Source organism: Eupeodes corollae, chromosome 1 (genome assembly GCF_945859685.1).
Source record: "Eupeodes corollae chromosome 1, idEupCoro1.1, whole genome shotgun sequence".
Classification (NCBI taxonomy): Eukaryota; Metazoa; Arthropoda; class Insecta; order Diptera; family Syrphidae; genus Eupeodes; species Eupeodes corollae.
In genome coordinates, this window is record NC_079147.1 from 297,878,284 (window position 1) to 297,900,912 (window position 22,629).

Consider the following 22,629-nt stretch of genomic DNA (forward strand, 5'->3'; position numbering starts at 1 on the left):
AGAACATACATACCTACATAGCTATCTTCCTTATTTTATTTAACTTCTGCCTTTTCTTTTATCTAAGGAAAGCAGCTGACCATAAACAAAATCAAAAAAAGAGGCTGGGATGCGACCCACACTGATAACGTCCCAACCCGTCTGTCGATTTGTCTTGCTTAAAAGTTTGTTTATCAATTTTTAGCAAATTTGCGTTTTATTTTTTGTAGATTTTATTTTTATGAAAAAACGGACTGTTGGATTTTTATATAAAAACCACTAAATATCGAAAACAACATTTTCTGTGAAATAAAAAAAGGTTTGAAGCCAATATTTTTAATTTTTGAAAAGCTATTTGAGTCGAAAGTAAATGTTTACCAAGTTTTAGTATTGTTTTTTTTAGAGTTTTATTTTTTGTAAAAAAAACTGTCAATGAGATTTTCTTCAAATTTCTATCAAATGTTGAAAACAATATTTCATATAAGATAAAATTAGTTTGAAGCCAATATTTCAAATTTTTGAAAAGATATTTGAGGTGAAAATCAATTTTTACCAACTTTTGTTAAATTTTTTTTTAGGTTTTTAATTTTTTGTACAAAAACTGTCAATTTGATTTTGTTCAAAATTTGACTGAATGTTGAAAATAAGATAAAATTAGTTTGAAGCCTAAATTTCAACTTTTTGAAAAGATATTTGAATCGATATTCAATTTTTACCAACTTTGAGTAAAGTTTTTTTAGATTTTTATTTTGTATAAAAAAAACTGTCAATTCGATTTTTCTCAAAATTTTATCAGATGTCAAAAACATTATTCTTCGTTGCACAAAATTGTTTTGGAGATGAAATCATATTTAGTCGTAAAATTTGGTAGGTGACACATTTTTTCTCAGTTTTTTTGATTTATAAAAAAAACCGTTAAATGGATTTTTTTTCAAAAAATATATTTGGTTGATATCACGTTACAATATATTATATAAAATTTAATTCAAGTCTCTAGCGTTTTTGGTTCGTAAGATATTAAGCGGGTTAACCAAAATGTTCACCTTTTTTCAAACTGCTATGGTAAAAAAAAACACCTTTGCAATTTTCTTGAGAGCCCTTTCTGCATCTTTCTGCCTTATTATCTGTATAACAAAATTTATTTGAAGTCGATATCTCTTCTGGTTCTTGAGCTATGGACGACGAAAAAAACGTCGCGAAAGTACGGACTTACGAACGTACGTACACACGCACGCACAGACATCTTTCTAAAAACCTTTTATTTCGACTCTAGGGACCTTGAAACGTCGAGAAATGTCAAAATTTTCAATTTGACAAATCGGACCCATTACAATAACTTTCAATGGGAAGTTAAAAAATATTAAAATAAAATAGGTATTTTCAATAATTAAATTAAATTCAAGAAAAAAACATCTCCTTCGATAGCAAAATACCCACTTGCTTCATAAAATTCGAACCATATGCAAAATACAACAACAAATCTACCTAACTAGCCATACAAAAAAAAACCGGTTTATCATGCAACGTTGTTCTATTTCTTATTTCTTTGATTGGCTGCTTGTGCGGAAATATATCCCTCGCTCTGAGAGACAAAAAAGATCAAGAGGCAAATATAGAGTAATTGGAAATTCAAATTTTGAATTTGATAATGAAGAGAGTAACGATCTTTCACTAATACATTCAAATTCATTTACATGAGTTCTGAGTTCGCTTCTGCGGGAGACATACCGTTAACCCCTCATTTGACACCTTGTCGTTAAGAATGTTTGCAAAATCACGACAAGTATTTGGGTCACTAAAAGCGATGTACCTATTGGATTTTTGTCTGGTTGCAGTGTCTGTAGGTACGTCTCGGTATAGCAGATGTTCGCAGTCAAATTGTCGCTAATAGCAGATGATGATCGCTTCCTGCATCTGCACGTCTCTCGTTCCTAACATCGCAAAGTGATTTCCTCCATCGTTGTTGTATTATAAAATAGTGGATTTGATTTTCTGTTCGACCATCAGGGGATACTGAGGTAACTTTGTGGCAGGTCTTATGCGGGAAAAGGATTTTATCTACCACCATCTGAAGGGTATTACAAAAGTCGACAAGCATATCACCATTGTCATCACCATGACACGCTCAAGGCCTGTGTTATCCGAGCCAACTTTGGCATTAAGGTCCCCCATGATGATAGTTATGTCACTCTTTGGAACTCTGCTGTAGACCGAGTTCAGTTGAGCGTAGAATGAGATTTTGTTTTCTTCTGCTGCGTCATTCATCGGAGCGAACACTGGATGATGTGAGTTTGCGAATTCTGGACCTAAACCTTGCTGTCATTAACCTAACCGAAACTGGTTCCCAGGAAATCAAAATTTGTTGGCCTTATTATTCAGCATTATGCCAACACTATTCAATCTTTGCCCGCTACCTGCCTCAACCTCCCCAAAATACAGCATTCACGACCGATTTGTTGCTGATCTGTGCTCTCCTCTTCCCCTCCACTTCGTTCCACTCAGCGCAAGAATACTATAGATACCTACGTTTTTTTCCAATTTTCGAAAAATGTTTGCTTATCCGACTACATACATTTTTCACAAGTGTCCTTTACGATAGTTCTTATTGTAATTTTGCAACAGTTTCAACCTAACCAGAGATATTGGGATTGGGATTCATTTGAAAACTGTTTGCATTCTTAATTAAAATGCAGAACAGGTTTTGAGAAAAAGTTTTAAATAGTGGTTCTTGTAGGAAATCACATCTTCCACCGAAATGAGGATTCCTCTAAAAGACTCCATGCCAGTTTTTGGCACTATGACTCCTCAGATATGATCCCTTATAATGGAATATAATTTTTTTTTAAAGAGTAGCAAATTAAGATTGATGCTAGTCATACCAATGTTTAAGATTGCTTTGCCGACAACTGATTTTGGATGACCTTCCTCGGTGAGTAACTAAACAATTTTTTAGAAAAAGTAAATCCAGTACGGGCTTTTTTTCGGGGGACAAAGATTGAAGTCAAATAAGTCCTTCAAAAATTATGCTTTAATTCTAAAATAAATAAGTCTCTGAAATAGAATTTGTTTATTCTTTGTAAATGATGATTAAATGGATGGTAGCGTCAACCGTTTAATCCGACCAAAGTCAAGTTGACTACATCGAGAGCCTCTAAGCAAGCCCAGCCAATAATTTAAAAGCATAAAGGTTCATCCATGAAGAAGCGAGAACCAGTCAATTTACTTATAGTTGCATGTAGAAACCACTGCCTTCTCTATTTTTCATCCTTAAGGCTCAATCAAATAGTCTCATTGTAAAAACTAAAACAAACAACTCTAATCATTATTCGTGGAGCCTGTGGTTCCATTTTCTTTTTTTTATTATTTGAATATAAAAATTCGAACACAAAAATAAATATTTAAAACCTAAACACATTGCTTTTTAATTTCGAAATCAATAGAAATCAACGGATTCCAGGTCGCTGAGCATTTTGTCACGAATTTGTTGCTTGGGATCTTCTTTGATTTCCGTTGGAATTGCACCACACTGACCCAACATGAACTCCAATTCATCGGTGGTCAATTTTTCACCACGAAGCTCCAAGGCACCAATGAATTGCTTTCTCATTTGGCCTTCGTAATAGATAAAAACTGTTGGCAGGTTCTTCTCTGGGAAGTTTGGGATGCAGGTAGTGGCTATTGACCGCAGGAACTTAGTTTGTGGGAACTTTATGGCCAATTGTTGCATATGATGGTGTATGAGCGAACAGAGCGGCACACCATTTGCGTACAAGTGCAGCACAACCCAGATCCCTTCTCCAGCTTTGGTTACTTCGTTGACATAATCTTGTCCGGAGATTTCCCTCACTGAGCCGAAAAGCGCCTTTTCTGCGAATGCCCGCATCTCTGCCATTCGTTTGCGACGATATTCCTCTAGAACACTCTCATCTTCGGAGTCTTCAAGTTCGTCCAATTCGTCCAGATTCATGTCTTCAACATTTTTCTGCTTCTCACCACCAGTACGCTTCTCTATGGCATTCTCGAGCATTGAGACAATTTGATCTTCGGTGATTTCAGCTTCTTTTTGTTTGGCTGGAAGGATTCCTTTGGCACGGAGGACATCGTTCCATTCGGTATCTTCATTTGGATCCTGAAAATTCAATCATTAAATTTCGAAATACACTTTGAGAGACGAAAATATTTTGATGACCATATATGGTCATGGGTGCTTGGGCGATGGCAAGTTCGCTTATATTTCAATTTTTACCTGCATTTTTAAAGTAGTTCGATTTACGGAAAGTAAGTACAAAAGATCTTAAGATTCTTTAGTATTAAGTTATACTAATAATAATTATTATTAAATCAAATACGATTTATTATTTAATAAAAAATATACAAAATGTATTTGGTTCGGTGAATCGTGACTAATTTCAAAAAGAAAGAACAAAAAAGAGATATGAGAAATGTCAAACAAATGTCATTTGCAGAAACAGTGATGCCAATATACCACTTAAACAGAGAGGGAATATTTAATATTTCCCACAAGAAAATTCCCATTCACACGAGGAAATAAGTAACTTTTAATTTTAATTCGTTGTCAAGCAACTTTAAATTTAAATTTTTCGAATAAATAGTGTTTTAAATATTTAATTTAATCACTACTGGTACTGGATTGTTTTCTGAAATTTTGGAAAAACACAACAAGATAACTTCAAATATGAGAGAAAACTATAAGCCGTTCATTTACAACTAAACTTTCCTTTTTTCCAATTTTATGACGAGGAAACATTTATTTCCATTTCTAATTGATTTTTTAAGTTCAATTCTTCACATAAAACAGCGGCAAAAATAGTTTATTTTGAGTTTAAAATGTTTATTTGGAAGTTGGTCATAAATTTTACTGAAATTTCAGGTATTTTTTAGATTTATTTCAAAGTTATTCATAAACTCCGTTTTTATTCAGATCTGTCAAAATGTCAATTAGCACTAAAAGCGGACATTTTTGTGTGTCGGATATTTGGTCCGTTTATAGTTCCTAGATCTCAGATGTTTCTGTATTCTCAGATATATAAAAATAACATTTCTCAATCAAGTTTCTCGGTTTTATTGTTTTAATACAAACATTGAATTTTTATAATTCGATCTCCCAAGTTTATTCAATCGTACAATTCCAAAAAGAAGAAAAGAAAAGTCAATTTGATCTAACGTTAGAATAAATGGTGAATTATTAACTTCCCATAGGAAGTTATTGTAATGGGTCCGATTTGTTAAATTGAAAATTTTGACATTTCTCGTCGTTTCATGGTCCCTAGAGTCGAAATAAAATATTTTTAGAAAGATGCCTGTGCGTGCGTGTGTACGTACGTTCGTACGTCCGTACGTTCGCGACGTTTTTTTCGTCCTCCATAGCTCAAGAACCAGAGGAGATATCGATTTCATATACAATTTGTTATACAGATAATACGGCAGAAAGATGCAGAAAGGGCTCTCAAGAAAATTGTGTGGGTGGTTTTTTTTACCATAGCAGTTTGAAAAAAAGGTGAACATTTTAGTTAACGCTAAATATCTTACGAACCGAAAACGCTAGAGACTTGAACTAAATTTTATATAATAAATTGTAACGTTATACCAATCCGATATATTTTTGAAAAAAAATCATTTAAAGGTTTTTTTTTTTAAATCAAAAAAACTGAAAAAAAAATTTGTCACCTCCAAAATTTTAGGACTAAAATATGATTTCATCTCCAAAACAATTTTGTGCAACGACATCGTTTTTGACATCTGATAAAATTTTGCGAAAAATCGAATTGACAGTTTTTTTATAAAAAAAATCTAAAAAAAACATTACTCAAAGTTGGTAAAAATTGAATATCGATTGAAATATCTTTTCAAGAACTTGAAATTTAGGCTTTAAACTTATTTTATCTTATAAGAAATATTGTTGTCAACATTCATTAACATTTTGAAAAAATCGAATTAACAGTTTTCTTACAAAAAATAAAAACCTAAAAAAAATAATAAAAGTTGGTAAAAATTGATTTTCGACGCAAATATCTTTTCAAAACTTTGAGATATTGGCTTTAATTTACTTTTATCTTTCAAAAAATATTGTTGTCAACATTCAGTAACATTTTGAAAAAAATCGAATTGACAGTTTTTGTACCAAAAATAAAAACCTAAAAAAAAATAATAAAAGTTGGTAAAAATTGATTTTCGACTCAAATATCTTTTCAAAAATTTGAGATATTGGCTTTAATTCAATTTTATCTTTCAAAAAATATTGTTGTCAATATTCAGTAAAATTTTGAAAAAATCGAATTGACAGTTTTTGTACAAAAAATTAAAAACCGAAAAAAATTATTAAAAGTTGGTAAAAAATGATTTTCGACTCAAATGTCTTTTCAAAAATTTGAGATTATAGCTTCTAACTAATTTGTACTTATAAGAAATATTGTGTTCAACATTCGATAAAATTTTGAAAAAAATCGAATTGACAGTTTTTAAACAAAAAATAAAAACCTAAAAAAATTTATAAAAGTTGGTAAAAATGTATTTTCGACTCAAATAGCTTTTCAAAAATTTGAAATATTGTCTTCAAACTTATTTTTCACAGAAAATATTGTTTTCGATATTCAGTAATTTTTATATGAAAATCCAACAGTCCGTTTTTTCATAAGAAATAAAATCTAGCAAAAAAAGTACGCAAATTTGGTAAAAATTGATACGAGTACATGTAGACAAACTCTTAAGCAAGACAAATCGACAGACGGGATGGGAAGTTATCAGTGTGGGTCGCATTCCAGCGTCTTTTTATTTTTTTTTTGTGATTTGAAGCGAAAATTCAAAATGGATCGCAATCACAGTCGCCAGCCCAATTAGAGCATATACACATTTCAAAAATTGGATTGTAACATTGTCACCAAATTCTAATGACAGTTCGAGACTTAGGTGTGTTTCATATTTACATCAGAGGGCTCTGAATTTAATCTGCATAGATATGTGTTCTGATCTATCATAGATTTGCTCAGAGAGTAAAATTCTCCTTATATGTCAACATGGCTAAGAAAATTCTCCGTGATCTTAGAAATATAAACTGTCAAATGATTTTGCAGATTTAAAATTTGTTTTGAGATCTACTGCATTTTTACTGATACCACTATATCTTTTTCAGATAACCTGACAGTTGTCAGTTTGACAAGACCTGTTTTTACTGAAAACATGTTTGCACCAACAACTTTTGTTTTTTTTTTAAATTTTGTATTGACCATTATTCTTTTTAAACATCCCCTATGCCCCATGTAAACACTTATTAGTTGTCTTTTATATACCATTTTTAAGTAAAGCATCTTACACATGAGCTACGAACTGCGAACTGTGGATGTTTGCATATTTTGACTTTTCTTTCACATGACCTTTATTTATATCCGCAGACAACGACGAATTGTCAATTCATAATTACCCTTTTCAACAAAAAAAAATTATACCACAATTTTGAGGTGAAGTTGAGCGCGAACAATTGATTTGTTGCAGTGTGGATGGTATATGGAACGCGAATAGAGTTTGACAGTTCGCAGCAACTCACTGCAATTCCTTGCTACCAAATTGTTTTTACAAAATTGTCTTGTTTTAAAAAACAAAATGCAATTTTTTTTATCCTAACATACATAAGGTGCCAATTGGTTTCTTATAATTTAAATGTGATTTTGTTTGAAATTGACTTTTTCAAATGTGTAAAACCACTTTTGTTCGTCCATTCGTTGTTCGCTCTCATGTGTAAGGCCCTTAAAGCGCATGTAGCACAGCTCAATCGTAAAAATGGTTACCAAGTTACTGTGTTTATGTAAATAAAACAGAATTAAACAAAAAAAATAAGTAGGAAACGATAATATTATCACTTTATCATTACAAGTTTTTAATTTTAAAATGTCACAAAAACAACTCCCAGAAGATGCATTTTATGATAATCTTACTTTAGGTCTTATAAAAACTCTCTGTAAGTTATTGGAATCAAAATTAAATATTAAAATTTATTAATAATATGTGTTTTAAAAAATGTTTAAGCTAACGTTCCTCGGATTTGCAATGTGTCAATTGAGAAACGTCAACCATGCGAAAAAGCTCAAGTTCTTAATTGGGAACAGAGACATTGTGTTTATCTTCCTGAAGATATGAAAAAATTCTATTTATCTACTGATGGATTTATTTTTTACTGGAGCTATCAATACGCTCGTAAGAAAGATTTTTTAAAATCATAATCATTTATTAAATTTGGCACAAAAAACTTCTTAAGCTAATGATATTCGACGTGTTGGATGCATCAACTTTCCACATCTTTTACAAATAACACTATTGCGTGAGAATATAGAACCGTTATATACCAATCAACAAGCTGATGCTTTATCGAAGGATTCAACAATGGCGCCCAATACGGGACCCTTATTAACACCAAAAAGTAAAATATTCGAACTAAATAGCGTCAATGATATTGCAAAAGTTTGTACACCTCAACTTTCAGCTAAAGATTGTTTAAATTTAATAAATGTACTGATTTTTTTAGGTTTGTTTGGTATATGAAACAAGCGGAATGAGCAATCCTAAAATCTATTTACTTGAATTGAACAAATTAAAGTGGCAATTTTTATCCGAGACTTTTAGCGAATATCTGCGTATGGCAGTTGCCCATTTGGGACTTCCCTATTGGGAGCTCTGTTTTTCAACTTGTGGTCTGCCTTCATGGACTGAGGTAAGGACTTAAAATAATACTTTTATTTGCATTTAAAGAATAACTAAACATTTTAGCAATTGTTTCTTCTTTTGGCACCACATTTATTGGAAGATAACGAAGTACGACGGGGACGTTCTATCCAACCTGCTGCTGAGCATCCTTGTAATATCTTGGATACAAATATATTCCGAGCCAAACCAAAGGCTGCCAAACCACCACAGAAGACAAAACATTAAATAGAGTTCTGGAAATTCAATAAAATTCATAAACCTTTTTCTGCTCTGCAGGTACTTCAGTGTTTTTTTTATTTTATGAGAGTTTTATATATTTTATAAATTTATATACAAACTTTATCTCTATGAAACCGATATAAACTGAGTAACATACAAATACATATAAATTAATAAGTTTAAACAAATAGTAAAACAGTATATTAACATTTTAAACTCCATTTCTCTGCTCTGGAGTTTCTTCTTCCTCCTCGTGTCAGGAAACTTCCCAGACAGTTGATTCCATAGATCTTCGTGGTCTAGATGCTACATCGACATGAGCATCCAGACCATCACTCATGCGACTTAAACGTCTGGCCCAACTTCCACGTCCTCCCAAGGATGAAGTTCCAATGCGACTACTTGCCTCACGGAACATATTTAGTAAGTCTTGGTTGTCACCTTGTTGAGCTTTTTTCAAGCCATGTTGAAATTTCGCTTCTTTAGCCAATAATTGTTCACGTTGCATTTGTGTCTTAACTTCAGCTGGAACGTCAGGAATCATAAACTGCATGACTCCAGTCACAACAAATACTATATGCTGATAAAGACATTTTAAAAATAATATAAAAAAAAAACAAATCTTAGTTTTGACAGCTGGAAATTCACCTCAAAGACCACCACAAATGCCAATCGAGCTGCAAAAACATGCCAATAATGCGGACTCAGGCCGTAAGGATCCCGATCGTTTGGACCATTTCTAGAAATGAAAGAAGTTGTCAAAAGAAGAATTTTGAATGTGTCAAACATTTTTTAAAAATCTTTTCCTACCTATAACCTCTGTAGTGACAGGTATCAGGATCGTGTTCACTACTTGTGGCTCCCCATTCCTCCTTATAATCAGAGGTATTGAAAATCGACAAAGAGTGTTCAATATATCCAGCAAGAGTGTTTGTTTCCGAATAGACAAATTTATAAACCATTCGCGGTATAAAGTCGCTTGTGTAGGCAATGACAAAAGCATTCGAAACAACAGCTGTGTACGTTATGATGCGAAGGATTCCATACCAAGCACCGATATCCTCTATTCTTTCGGCCAGCGGTCGTCGAGCTTGGGTTACCATTTTATACGCGTCAAGTCGAATTTCAGCAACATTGTTGAGAAGAGCGAAAAGTGGGGCCAATGGGAAAGCAGCAACAAACAGTGTTACGAATCCATATTGAAGAACTGAAAAAAGACACTCGTATTTATGAACTGATCCAAAATTAAATGTCAATAAGACAAGCAACGAAGTAATAAGCAGATAATAACTCCATATACATAACTTAAACTGACAAATGCTTAAATGTGGAAACAATTTTCTGGCAAGCTATTCATTTAAAATGTCAAATTAAAAAAGGTTAATGGGATTCTATGTGTAACATGCCCCTAATGTATTCATTCTAAATGGATTCAATATGACATAATATGTAGCTGCTTATTGTAGAATTCTGAAAGATGAACTGTCAGATCAAATGTGTATTTATTAAGTATCTTCTATTTCACATTCTTATGACATATGTGTCAATTTAAGAGTCAAATGGAAAACACACTAAAAACATACTATAAAATCCCATATCATATTATCCAACAAACACGAACTCACCCATTTCCAAATATTCATCGAACAGAGCCAATCGCCCGGGATCTTGCATATGATAATCCTGTTCCCATGACATATGCAAATGTGATTCGTCTTTAGTTTCATGTTTATGCTTTCTTTGACGCCACCAATTGTAAAATTTTGGAAATAAATATTCCATAAAATTGTTCCAACATTGCTTGCCGACCATTATAATAGCTAATTGTATACATAACTCCGATAAACAACCAACCGGATCACAAATATCATTTTTAAGTCGAGAAAATTCAGTTCTACGGGCAATTTCATCGCCGGGATAATCAAAAAATCTTCCCTTAAAAAATGCTATATAAATAAGTGAACTGTAAAAGTTCATAAATTCGAAAAAGAAAATCTTAAATGTGTATGAGTCTTCGAATTCGGTGTGTGTACGTGGATTTTCCATGTGAGTTAATCTTAGCGCCATCCGGTGGTAGATCTATGAACAATAGCATTAGCTGTCAAATATTTGGTTAGAGATAATTTGTTTAAACTTAAATACCTTCGTTAAAATCATTATGACAACCAAATTGATAAGGGCAGCAGTAACGGTGGTAAAAAGTTTGGCGTGTTTTTTAACGAAAAATCCTCCACCACCATAGATCACGGTTACTAGTGATATACGGTAAATGATTGTTCCTAAAACCGCACCCAGAACGATGCATATCTAGAATAAACAGACAAAAAATTTAGATTGCTCAACTGTCACGAAATGCGTTAAACTGTCAAAAGCTTTTTTCATTATGAGCTGGGTGGATAGTGCAGTCCTAAAATCAATTTTTTAAAACTGTCATTTTGACATTTGATAATTTTGACACTATTGGCTCGAATCTATGTGTTCTGTCTTTTTCCAACCATCAAGTGGCAGCGAGACAAAATGATGAGACGTCAGATTGAGTGACATATTGTCAAATTTGAGTTCAGATAAATACCAAATGTTTACCATAAAAGCAACAGCACTTCCAGTGATTGTAAATCGCAGTGCTCGACTAGAAAATGACATATACGGCTCCTTTTCCCTTGTAACGGGATTCATTCGAAATGTTGTTGCACTAGTTTCAAATTCTGGTCGATTCTCTTCATCTGATTCAATATTATGTAAATCCCATTCCCATACAATAACTGATTGTTTCCGTTTCCATAATTCTAGAAAAGTTGTGGCTATAAAATAAAATGACAAAAATCTTAATCTTTGCAAAAAAGGTTTTAATAAATTTTTATACTTACCCCAAAAGGACATGAATATCGCAAAAAATACTGTGGCAGGATTGTCAAAAAGATATGTTATCTTTGCAAACAGGCACGAATCGGACAGTCTTTGGTAGCTGCATGCTTTATCACATAACGGGCATAAGGTTAAATTTCCTGTCCCGGATAAATCACAGATCTCTTTGCTGGGTATGTTGTCTTTAGACTCGATTGAAGCGAGTCCATAGAGAAAACACAGGGTTCCCACTACAGCCGGATACACTAACATTTCCGTATAGAAACCAAGCCAGCAAAAATACAAAGCGATCTTATCGCCGAAGTACTTTCGAACCAAACAGAGAGGCTGCTTTTTATACCATTGGGAGGGATGTGCCCAGGTCTGATGAAGAACTCGCCGATCAAAAACAACACCACTCGAGTGGGGACGGTCGTAACGGCCTTCGTGAAGTGGAAAGCATGCTAGGTATGTTTTGTCATTGAGAAGCCTTCTAATTCCCAATCGATCGCTGTCGTCGAAGCGTGTTCTAAGCAGGACTTGCATTACCATTAGGCTTCGTTGAGCACTTGTGTAGGTTGTACAACGATCTTTCACTATAAATCTAAAAATTAATTTTAAAAAAACATAAACCACTTTTAAAAATATTTGATCAAGACAGTTTTCAAAAAAATATTTTACTGTTCTTCGGGATTTCCTCCGGCAGTTGATGCTTTATATGTTGTTTCACCCTCTAATACGGAGCTTTCAAGCTGTATCACCTTAGTTAAACGAGCCCAAATATTTTTCAAAACCTGAATTCTTCGTGCCATTAAATTTTCTTCATCCTAAAAATTGAAAAAACTTACATCAGTTTTAAATTAATTCAATAACATTGATTCGTTAAACTCCAAATGGCACCATTCAGAGTGATACAACACTGTTTTTCGTTAAGTTAATGTCAAAGATATAAATGGGTGTATTAATCTGTTATGACATTTACATTTTTGCAAGTGACATTAGATATTTATTGCGATTAATTTTCAACCATAAGTTATAAACTGAACGAAATTTTATAGAAACTTACCCAAGCTTTGACACTAATTGTAATAAATCGTTTCACAGGTAGTTTAAGGTTCATAACCTCGGCCAATCGTACTTCAAGCCTCCAAGGCAGATGAATTTTGAGAAAGAAAGTCTTTTCATTAAACGATTGAGTCTTATCTTCTAACTCCACTTCAAGGCCCTCTTTTATCAGATTTTCCATGAAAATTCTTCGATTATCACGACGTTTAGCCTCGGCTTCTGTCATAACACCTTCATTTTCTTCTTCCCAAGCTAATACCATGTCAATTCGTCGTCGTCCATCACGAAACATTAGTGACTCTGGATCGAGACCCTAAACACAAATAAATTTAGAATTCTGTTAACACCCTCAGAACCAGGAGAGGCAAACATATAAATATTCTACCTCTGTATCCTGTTTGCTGGTCCGTTTTTCTTCATTGTCATCATTAGTACTGTTCCTTTTGCTGGTTTTCCTGCTGTTGAAATAGCTATTTCCACTGCTGTCAAGTGGAGAGGAATTGTTTTTGTTCTTATCGTTGGGTGATTGTTGTTTGTACATAAACAAATGATTGTCCGATATGACATTAGATTGTGTTGAGTCGGTAGGACGAGCATTAGACACATCACTTGTCATTGGATCCAATTCAAGATCTAGATCAATCTGCATTGCAGTTCCTGGGATATTTTCATCATTAATCCTTGGCCCAAATGCAAGAGTTGGACTGTAGTTATTAAACTTAAAGAAATCCTGAATTTTTAGTAAAAAACAAAAAAACTACTAACCTTCGTTCACTGTCATCCTCCATAAATGGTGGGAGTTTTATAGAATGCGAGTTCGATTTATGCATTGATTCGAATTTATCCTTTGTATTATTATTTGAAGATGTATACATTTCGTCAACATTAGAATCGTATTCATTGATGAAATTAAAAATGTTGTCACTGCTTTTATGATGCTGGGCATTGGCGTCCCTAAATTGAATTTCCTATACAAAAATTAAAGTTTTTCTTTAATTGAAGTTCAGTGGCCATTTTATATTTATAAACGTCAAAAATATGATGTTGTAGAATCTGACATTTGTTGTACATTTCGTCAACATTAGAATCGTATTCATTGATGAAATTAAAAATGTTGTCACTGCTTTTATGATGCTGGGCATTTGCGTCCCTAAATTGAATTTCCTATACAAAAATTTAAGTTTTTCTTTAATTGAAGTTCGGTGGCCATTTTATATTTATAAACGTCAAAAATATGATGTTGTAGAATCTGACATTTGTTTGTTTTCTTCTCGATCATTTTTTAATTAACATGAATTCACTCATTGATGGCATTTTGGATTGATCGTTCAGGTAAGTCACCTAAACACTTTGAAAATGACAGTTCCTCTTCTAGGAAAAATGAATAATGGCTGAAACACAGCCACGCTTCAGCTTCGGCTTCGTCTGCGTTACGATGGGCCCGCATCGAGTTTGCTTTGAATGACATTTCTAATATGACACTTCAATAAAATGACACTTCTGTCATTACCAGCTGTTATTTTTTCTCAAAAGTTTGTTTTGATTCAGGCAAAGCCGAAGCTGAAGCGTTTTTGTGTTTCAGCATAATTCTAAAGTACGCAAACTTCAGAATCAAATGAGTATTGTTGAAAGCGTCAATATCAAAAGAAGATAGGTTATGTTTCGGGACCAATCAAAAATATCAATTAATTAGATCTTATATCTTGGAAGTAAATAGTCTTGACATTTGTAGTTTAGCTGTCAATTTGACATTGAAAGTTTCGTTAAGTTCTCTATTGTATTTTACGTGAACCTACAAAAAAACACGTCCTTCATTGTATCTACTATATGAATTAGATATAATACTTAAATAATATATATTCAAAGGTAAATAGCGTCAAAATCATACAGTAATTACATGTGACATTCAAAAAGCAAACAGTTCTACTTTAAATCACCACCGCTGCATATGACCTTACCCTAACAAAATATATTGACCTTATTTATGAAATCCACCCAAAACCAATATTTATAGATAGATTCCATATAAAAGTCAATTTTCCACCCACTTGTATTCTACTTTTCCAAAAATATATCACACAAACTATTAACTACCCTTTAAATACAGCCTACCGTCTAAGCCTATAGTCTATAAAGGTATAAGGCACACCACACTACTGACCAAGGCGCAATGAAACAAAAGAAATACATTATTCACAAAACAATACTGAAACTCACCCCAGCAACAAAACCCTGTCCGGCAGTTCCAATACCCGAATCCTGACTCGAACGTCTCGTCGCACGGAATTTACTACCAAATCTTTGCAAACCCGTCTTGGCCGGACTCGACGAAATCTGTCGTCGAATTATAGACGAACGTGGTCGTGCTTTACGTAATGATGGCACCGATAAATAACTGCTATCTATGGAGTTCCGGTGGCGCTTGAACTTCCGTTTGTTGCCAACATCCTCTGTAAGGTCTTCAGTGGAATTTAAAGCAATGGCAGTTGTGTCGTCGGTGTCAGCATTTTCAACGGTGATTTCCATGTTTGTCGGTGCGTAGGTTGTTGAATAAATACCATATTGGCTGTTAGTTCTGTCGTTGTAGTACATATTCTCACAAATGGAGGGTGTTGTTGTTTTACATATATCTGCTAAAGGACACTCTTCCTCTCTGCATGTTGCGTCTTAAATTATTATTTTATTATTATATTATTATAACTGCTTCGGTTTTATTGATGTCCTTCAGAAAATAATAGCAGACAAAATATTAAACGAAGTTTTCCATAAGAGAACCTGATTGTGAGTGCGTGATTATTTACTGTCCTAATAATGCACTGCTCGTTGTTTTAACCTATAAAAAATAAAGAATTATTGTTTAATATATTTTGAAAACATATTTGTGTGTTAATTATATGATGTTTATGATTTATTAATGAAGATGGAAATGGACGGAGAAGGAGAGCGTTACAGGTACACTTAATTACATGATTTGATAGCATGAGTTCGATTATTTGCATACTTTGAATTTAACCAGATGGACTCAAGACAATTTAAACCGTTCAGTATTGGAAATCAGAGTTTCAGAATTTGTTCAATATTTAATAAGTATATGCTCAGCTTTGTACTTTTAGCCGTTGTGAAAGCTTTGGATAAGGTTTGGCACAGGCGTGATTTTGGTACAAGCTACTAGACAATTTAAGCCACTATATCAAAAGGAATTGTGCTAGGGCCTGCTCTATATCTGATATATGCAATGATATTCTAGAGGATATTAAAGATATCGTGGTCAATTTTGCTGATTGTACTGGATGAAGGCCACACAAATAATGCAAAATGGCGTATCCAATTTAACGAAACAGTTTCGACGCATATAAAGATTACAAACAAAAACATAAACAATTTTGCAATTTTATTAAACGCTGCAATTGGTTCACCAAATTGAAGTCAGTATGGTTTTCCAATTCATCATGCACCAAATTGTGGAAATTGACTTTAAAATTATAAACTTAATCTGTTTGTTAAGTTCATACAGCGTTCTGACTAAGAATTGTGCTTAGTGATGAGGCATAAAAAAAACATTACTCAAAGTTGGTAAAAATTGAATATCGATTCAAATATCTTTTCAAAAACTTGAAATTTAGGCTTTAAACTTATTTTATCTTATAAGAAATATTGTTTTCAACATTCGATAAAATTTTGAAAAAAAAAAACAAATTGACAGTTTTTTTACAAAAAATAAAAACCTAAAAAAAAAATATTAAAAGTTGGTAAAAATTCATTTTCGACTCAAATATCTTTTCAAAACTTTGAGATATTGGCTTAAATTCACTTTTATCTTTCAAAAACAATTATTTTCAACGTGCAGTAAGATTTTGAAAAAAATCGAATTGATAGTTTTTTTACAAAAAATTAAAAACCGAAAAAAAATTAATAAAAGTTGGTAAAAATTGATTTTCGACTCAAATATCTTTTCAAAACTTTGAAATATTGGCTTCAAAGTAATTTTATCTTATAAGAAATATTGTTTTCAATATTCGGTAAAATTTTGAGAAAAATCGAATTGACAGTTTTCTTACAAAAAATAAAAACCTAAAAAAATTTAACAAAAGTTGGTAAAAATTGATTTTCGACTCAAATATCTTTTCAGAAATTTTAGATATTGGCTTCAAACTTATTTATTTTACAAAAAATATTGTTTTCAATATTCAATGATTTTTATATAAAAATCCAACAGTCCGTTTTTTCATAAAAAATAAAATCTACAAAAAGTAGTACGCAAATTTGGTAAAATTGATACTAGTACATATAGACAAACTTTTAAGCAAGACAAATCGACAGACGGGATGGGAAGTTATCAGTGTGGGTCGCATCCCAGCCTCTTTTTTCTTTTCCAAATTGACAAGGAACCCTTTTACAGAAAGCATTACATTAAGTTATGCAGAAAATAAATAAATCATAGGTTAATGAAGTTCAGCTTTTAGTTGAATCTTTGTATATGAAAACTATAGTACTCTCATGAGAAAAATTTTTTAGGGCCACCGGATGCCGACCCATTGGCGCTAGTATCGAAAATAGAGACATTTCGGGGGAGCGAGAGAAAAATATTATTTCAATTTCCATATACAGCCAGCACAATAAGGGAGATAATTATTTTTCCACCTTAAATGTCTACACAATTTCCTTCATTCTATTGAGTCTATCCTTGTATATGTTTTCATATACAAGTCTTCCATATGAAGGTCGATGAATTTGTTTTTGTTATTTCTTTATATCAATGCACTTTTATATGAAAAACGGTAGAGTAAAACAAAAATGGCTGAACATTGTGTCTTATAAGGGGATGAATGAAATTTTTGTATTCTTACATCACCTGTTAAGGATCGTTTACCGATTTTTGTTTTTATTTACATTCATAAGGCTGCTGCTCCTATAGTGTGTGATCTTTATGCATACATACATATATGCACAATGGTTTGTATTATGTATACGAAGCTATGATGCGATTTTTGTATTGCAGATCTTTGTAAAGAAGAAGACTATATGCAAACGGAGTTATACGTTTGCATATACATAGTTATGTATATTTTGGCTGGTAGGTATTTTGCTTTTATTTGGCATTAAGTTTTTCTGCATTATTTGAAGATTAGAATTGTTTGACCCGTACACTTTTTTTGTAGATAAATTGGTAGATAATTTTTTTTCAGGCTGTGAGTTTGATCTCAACTTCAAATTTAAGATATAAAGGGTTTTTGTAGGTAGGAAGGCATTTCATAGGGAATTTCTACTAGTATCCGGACAGTGATAATATCCGTACACTTAGCAATTTGTTTGAGTTTAGTAGATGGGTAGGTACATTTTTTATAAATATGTAGTTTAAAATAAAAAGAAAAATTAATTCTTTATGCTGGTCCAAATAATTTAAATAATTTAATAGTTGAAATGTATGTCTTTTATTTATGTTCCAATCCTACTTTTGTTGTAGGTATAATTTTTAATTTTAAAAATGTAGTATATATTTAGGTTTTTAGGTATGTACATAACATATATGTTGTTTGCTGTGCTAAGTACCTTTGATACAATTTTTTCTGCTCGTCTATTTTATGATGTGTGACTTTAAGAAAAAATCCAATTAATTTTTTTTTTTAACTTATTAGCTATTAGTAAGTAGATATAGTTTCGCAAATGTAGTGTAGAAGAAGTCATTTTTAACTTTCCATAGGAAGTGAAAATGAAAAAACGTATGATTATGGGTACGCGAAACCATTTACAACAATGAGGAAACCTACGAAGACAATAAAACAGGTGAAATATCAATTGAAAGTGGGTCCGAGTTTGAGATTCCTGCTCTGAAAATAAAGGCTTGGAGCAATGGAACAATCTAAAAATCCAAAAAATCTAGACAAAAGTGTCCAATTTTCCCAAAACAAAATAATTATCTTAACATTATTATGTATTTATGTACATTTATATCTTATAATGAATTAACTTATTTTAGTTTTGTTTCTTATTATTCACGTTGCATTAAATATATCATATATGTTTATACATATATATATACATACATGTATATCTATAAGTGTTCGTGTTCTGAATTTCACTTTGCATCTCAAATTGAGCCTAAACAAATATTTACTCGGTTATTGCAACCAACCTTGTTTTAATTAGTTGCGATAATCGAGAATGCACTGTATAGATATTTATTTGTGTTCATTATGGCGTATACGTACTATTTTTCCTTATTAATGTTTGGTTTGCATATTTAAAAATAAACTAACGTGACAATTCAATTAAAACCTATTGTATGTACGTTATTATATGTGCATTGTGCAGTTATTGCATTCAAAAACTTTGTGTTTATCTTGTTAATAAGGTTTTTTATCAAGTTGTAATAATTGCATACTAACAGGCGATACAAGATAGTTCTATCTATGGTTTAATATCCGCTATGGTCAAATTAACTGAGAATTGAATTAATAGTGGCAATATAGATAGCTGTTAACTTATAATTGAAAGCCATCTATATTTGTGAGAGAGAGAAAGAAAGACAGAGAGAGAGGGGTTAAAACATGTAGAAACAATTCATATGATGTATTTTTTCTATCTTAAAGTTTAAGCAAGTAATTTTTTGGATTCACTTTGAAAAATAAATAAAGTTCACGACTGGATCGCACGAACTTGTTCCTGCATTCAAAGACTCTGTTTACAAATAAAATGTATATTCTAGAATTTAAAAATTTAAAAATAAATTGAGTTTGTCTTCAAAATTTTAAATAAAATTTAATTAATCAAAAACAACATGATTTATTATTATTTCTTAAATCAATTTTTTTAGTAATAACATTTTTCAATTTTAGTTTGAAAATATTGTTAAATTTGTGCCGCAGAAATTAAAAACAAGTTAAAAGTTGTAGCAATTCGAATTAAGTTTTGTATTATAAAGGGTGATTTTTTAGCTATTCTCTTTTTGGCAATAATGGTTTAAACAGCTGACACACGTTTCGTGTTTTGTTTCACTGTCAAACATCTTCAGTTTGGTCTATAATTTAACCATAAACCGTCTTACAAACAACACTTTTAAATTATTGAATTTTATTAACAAAATGGGTGCTCTGTTAAGAAAAATCATGGCGCACTTCTTTCATTTGATGGTCAGTTTAATCGACCCATTGAAGCGGCTATTCGGGCTATTGTGACTAAATATCGCACCAAATTTACATTGTTGGACATTAAACCACCAACACGCTTACGGAGAGTGCGAACTGAAGAAAATATTGCAGCTGTATTGGTCTCTGTTACTCAACAACGTCGAAAATTTTGAGGATGGTTTTAGGTGTTTTGCCTTTCAAAAAACAGCTGGTGCAAGAATTGAAGCTGAACGACCTACTGCAATGTAAATTTTTTGGTGAATGGGCTCTAGGAAAGTTGGCCGAAGATCCACTTTTTTACCGAAAAATTGTGTTCAGCTACAAAACTCATTTTTGGCTCAAAGAGTACGTAAATAAGCAGAATAGTCTATTTTGGAGTGAATATGAGCCAGAAACATTGCAAGAACTACTAATGAATCCATCACAAAGTCAAATCAAAGTCACAGTTTGGTGCTGTTTATGGGCTGGTGGCACCATTGGAACTTACTTCTTCAAAGATGATGCGAATCGTAACGTAACTGTGAACGGTGAGCGCTACCGTGAGATGTTATCCAACTTTTTTTTTGCCCAAAATGCAAGAGCTTGGCTTTTCAACAAGACGGTGCCACATGCCACACAGTACACTCAACAATGGACTTATTGAGTTCGGTGAACATTTTCTTCAATGTTCGGGACCGGTTAAGTGGCCGCCTAAATCGTGCTATTTAACGCCTTTACATTATTTGTGTGGGGCTATGTTTTAAAGCTCATGTCTATACAGAGATACCGGCCGAAATGTTTAAGGAGTATGCCAAAATTGGACTAAGCAGATGGACCATTCGAGGCTCAGTCAAGGTCAAGATTTGCATGAAATAATCATCAAACACAAAATTATATGGACCGTACTATCGATTCAAATAAACATTTCATGATTTTTTTTTTTAATTTTATGTGTTTTTTTAAACTTTCTTATAGCTTATAAAAATCATCCTTTATATTGTGACGTGATACGAAACTAGTAAATTTTTGAAACAAAAATCAGTTAAGGGTTTTTTTATAAATCAAATAAACTGAAAAAAAACATTAGCCAAGTTGAATATTTTATGAATAAAAAATGATTTCCGCATTAAAAGAATTTTACGCAACGAATAATAACGTGTTTTAATCTGGTAACATTTTGATAAAACCCGAATTGACAGTTTTGTTACAAAACAAAAAATCTAAAAAAAAACATCTCTAAAAGTTGGTAAGAATTGATTTAAGACTTAAAAATCTTTTTAAAAATTTAAACTAATTGTATCTTATTAAAAAATATTGTTTTCAACATTCAGTACAATTTTACGAAATATTGAATTGATTGTTTTTTTTTTTTTTTTAATTAAAAATTACTAAAACTTCATAAAAATTGATTTTCAACTCAAATATCTTTTTGAAAATTTAAGATATTGGCTTCAAACTTATTTCCTAGAAAACGTTATTTTCGAAGTTCAATAAAATTTGTATAAAAATACAAAAGTTAGTTTTTTCATAAAAAAATAGTGAGCAAAATTGGTAAAAATTGGCATCGGTTATCGATATCTTGTGCATTTCATTCTGTGCTATATTTTGTTGTTAACTTAAGATATTGTTTTAAGAAAAATCCAATCTGTACTTGACTATAATATATGAAATACAAATTTTCAAGAAATGCTATTAAAATTGATAAAAAATGGTTTTCAACTGAAAATCTCGTTAGCAAAAAAATGTTTGATATCAAACTAGTTCATCATGAAAATCATGATCATTAATATTGTTTTTAATTTGTTTGAAAAATTTTATTGTGTACTTTTTGTACAAAACACGAACACCTACAAAAACAACAAAAAGCTGAAAAGAAATGGTTTTAGACTCAAGTATTTTGAGAACAAAGAAAGATATTGACTTCAAATTATTGATCTCACACAAAATAATGTAAAGGTTCTTTAATTAAAAACCAAATTTCTCATTAACAAAATATTTATGATGTTTTTATTTGAATCTTTTATTTCGAATGAATTTATTAAATAATTTTATTCGTCAAAACAAAAGTTATTAAACTAGATTTTAATATTATGATAAGTTTAAAGTACTCCTACAAATGTTATGAATATTTTGTTAAAGTATTTAAAGCATCTTTTTTAAATACTGAAATCTTCTTGAAATAACTTAAAAAAAATTAACGGTTCTCTGGGGGTACTCTTCTGGAGCCATACAAAAATATTTTTTTTATTAAAAGATACCCAGTTAATAAAATATTTTTAGTTTTTCGACTTCCTCACACCATCTTAATATCATGTTTGATTAAAATGTCGTGTTCGAAGCTTTTTACGAATACAAAACTTGCGATATAGTTCCTATAGATCGCAAGTAAAAAGAGAGTGGAATGCGATAAATTGATAACTTGCCGTCCGTACCCCTCTTTCGATTTGGCAATTGAATTTTTCTATAAAATTAACTAAAATTTAGCCACAATATTTAGCATGGTTAAGCCAGTGAAGTAGGACATTTTTAAAAGAGTATCGAAGGAATACCATCATTTTTTCTTCTTCTACTGACCATAAAATACGTAGAACCTATATCAAAAAGTTTAGAGACAGTTGGCTATTCAAAATTAGAAAAGCAATCTAAAGAACAAATAGATTCAGCTTTCATTAGGTTTTCATAAGCGATTTATAATTCTAAA

At 31.8% G+C, this 22,629-nt stretch overlaps 3 protein-coding genes across 3 annotated transcripts in view; 1 reads left to right on the forward strand and 2 right to left on the reverse strand.

Moving 5' to 3' along the window:
* Positions 1–3,298: 3,298 nt before the first annotated feature.
* On the reverse strand, positions 3,299–4,411 carry LOC129941231 (viral IAP-associated factor homolog). Its single transcript, XM_056049818.1, has 2 exons — positions 4,226–4,411; positions 3,299–4,108 (listed from the first exon to the last, which is right to left on the reverse strand). The coding sequence occupies exons 1-2, from the start codon at positions 4,229–4,231 to the stop codon at positions 3,413–3,415; spliced, it is 702 nt and encodes a 233-aa protein (XP_055905793.1). The 5' UTR covers positions 4,232–4,411; the 3' UTR covers positions 3,299–3,412.
* A 3,454-nt stretch (positions 4,412–7,865) lies between these two features.
* On the forward strand, positions 7,866–8,956 carry LOC129941229 (tubulin polyglutamylase complex subunit 2). Its single transcript, XM_056049816.1, has 5 exons — positions 7,866–7,951; positions 8,020–8,187; positions 8,249–8,451; positions 8,516–8,701; positions 8,758–8,956. The coding sequence occupies exons 1-5, from the start codon at positions 7,882–7,884 to the stop codon at positions 8,917–8,919; spliced, it is 789 nt and encodes a 262-aa protein (XP_055905791.1). The 5' UTR covers positions 7,866–7,881; the 3' UTR covers positions 8,920–8,956.
* Positions 8,954–22,629, reverse strand: part of LOC129941220 (anoctamin-4) — a 47,268-nt gene continuing 33,592 nt past the window's right edge. The window contains exons 2-13 of the mRNA XM_056049799.1: positions 15,040–15,655; positions 13,588–13,790; positions 13,208–13,526; positions 12,824–13,135; positions 12,439–12,584; positions 11,781–12,361; positions 11,497–11,714; positions 11,056–11,220; positions 10,539–10,992; positions 9,724–10,120; positions 9,562–9,652; positions 8,954–9,493 (exon numbers count right to left, since the gene is read on the reverse strand). Coding sequence (XP_055905774.1) covers positions 9,170–9,493; positions 9,562–9,652; positions 9,724–10,120; positions 10,539–10,992; positions 11,056–11,220; positions 11,497–11,714; positions 11,781–12,361; positions 12,439–12,584; positions 12,824–13,135; positions 13,208–13,526; positions 13,588–13,790; positions 15,040–15,414 — 3,585 coding nt within the window. The 5' untranslated portion in view covers positions 15,415–15,655 and the 3' untranslated portion in view covers positions 8,954–9,169. The remainder of the gene's footprint in view (positions 9,494–9,561; positions 9,653–9,723; positions 10,121–10,538; positions 10,993–11,055; positions 11,221–11,496; positions 11,715–11,780; positions 12,362–12,438; positions 12,585–12,823; positions 13,136–13,207; positions 13,527–13,587; positions 13,791–15,039; positions 15,656–22,629) is intronic.

Bases quoted from the DNA above. Each gene is read 5' to 3' on its own strand.
- LOC129941229 (XM_056049816.1), top strand. From the start codon at position 7,882: ATGTCACAAAAACAACTCCCAGAAGATGCATTTTATGATAATCTTACT. The intron at 7,952-8,019 runs GTAAGTTATTGG...AAAATGTTTAAG, and splicing joins AGGTCTTATAAAAACTCTCT to CTAACGTTCCTCGGATTTGC. The intron at 8,452-8,515 runs GTTTGTACACCT...TGATTTTTTTAG, and splicing joins GCGTCAATGATATTGCAAAA to GTTTGTTTGGTATATGAAAC.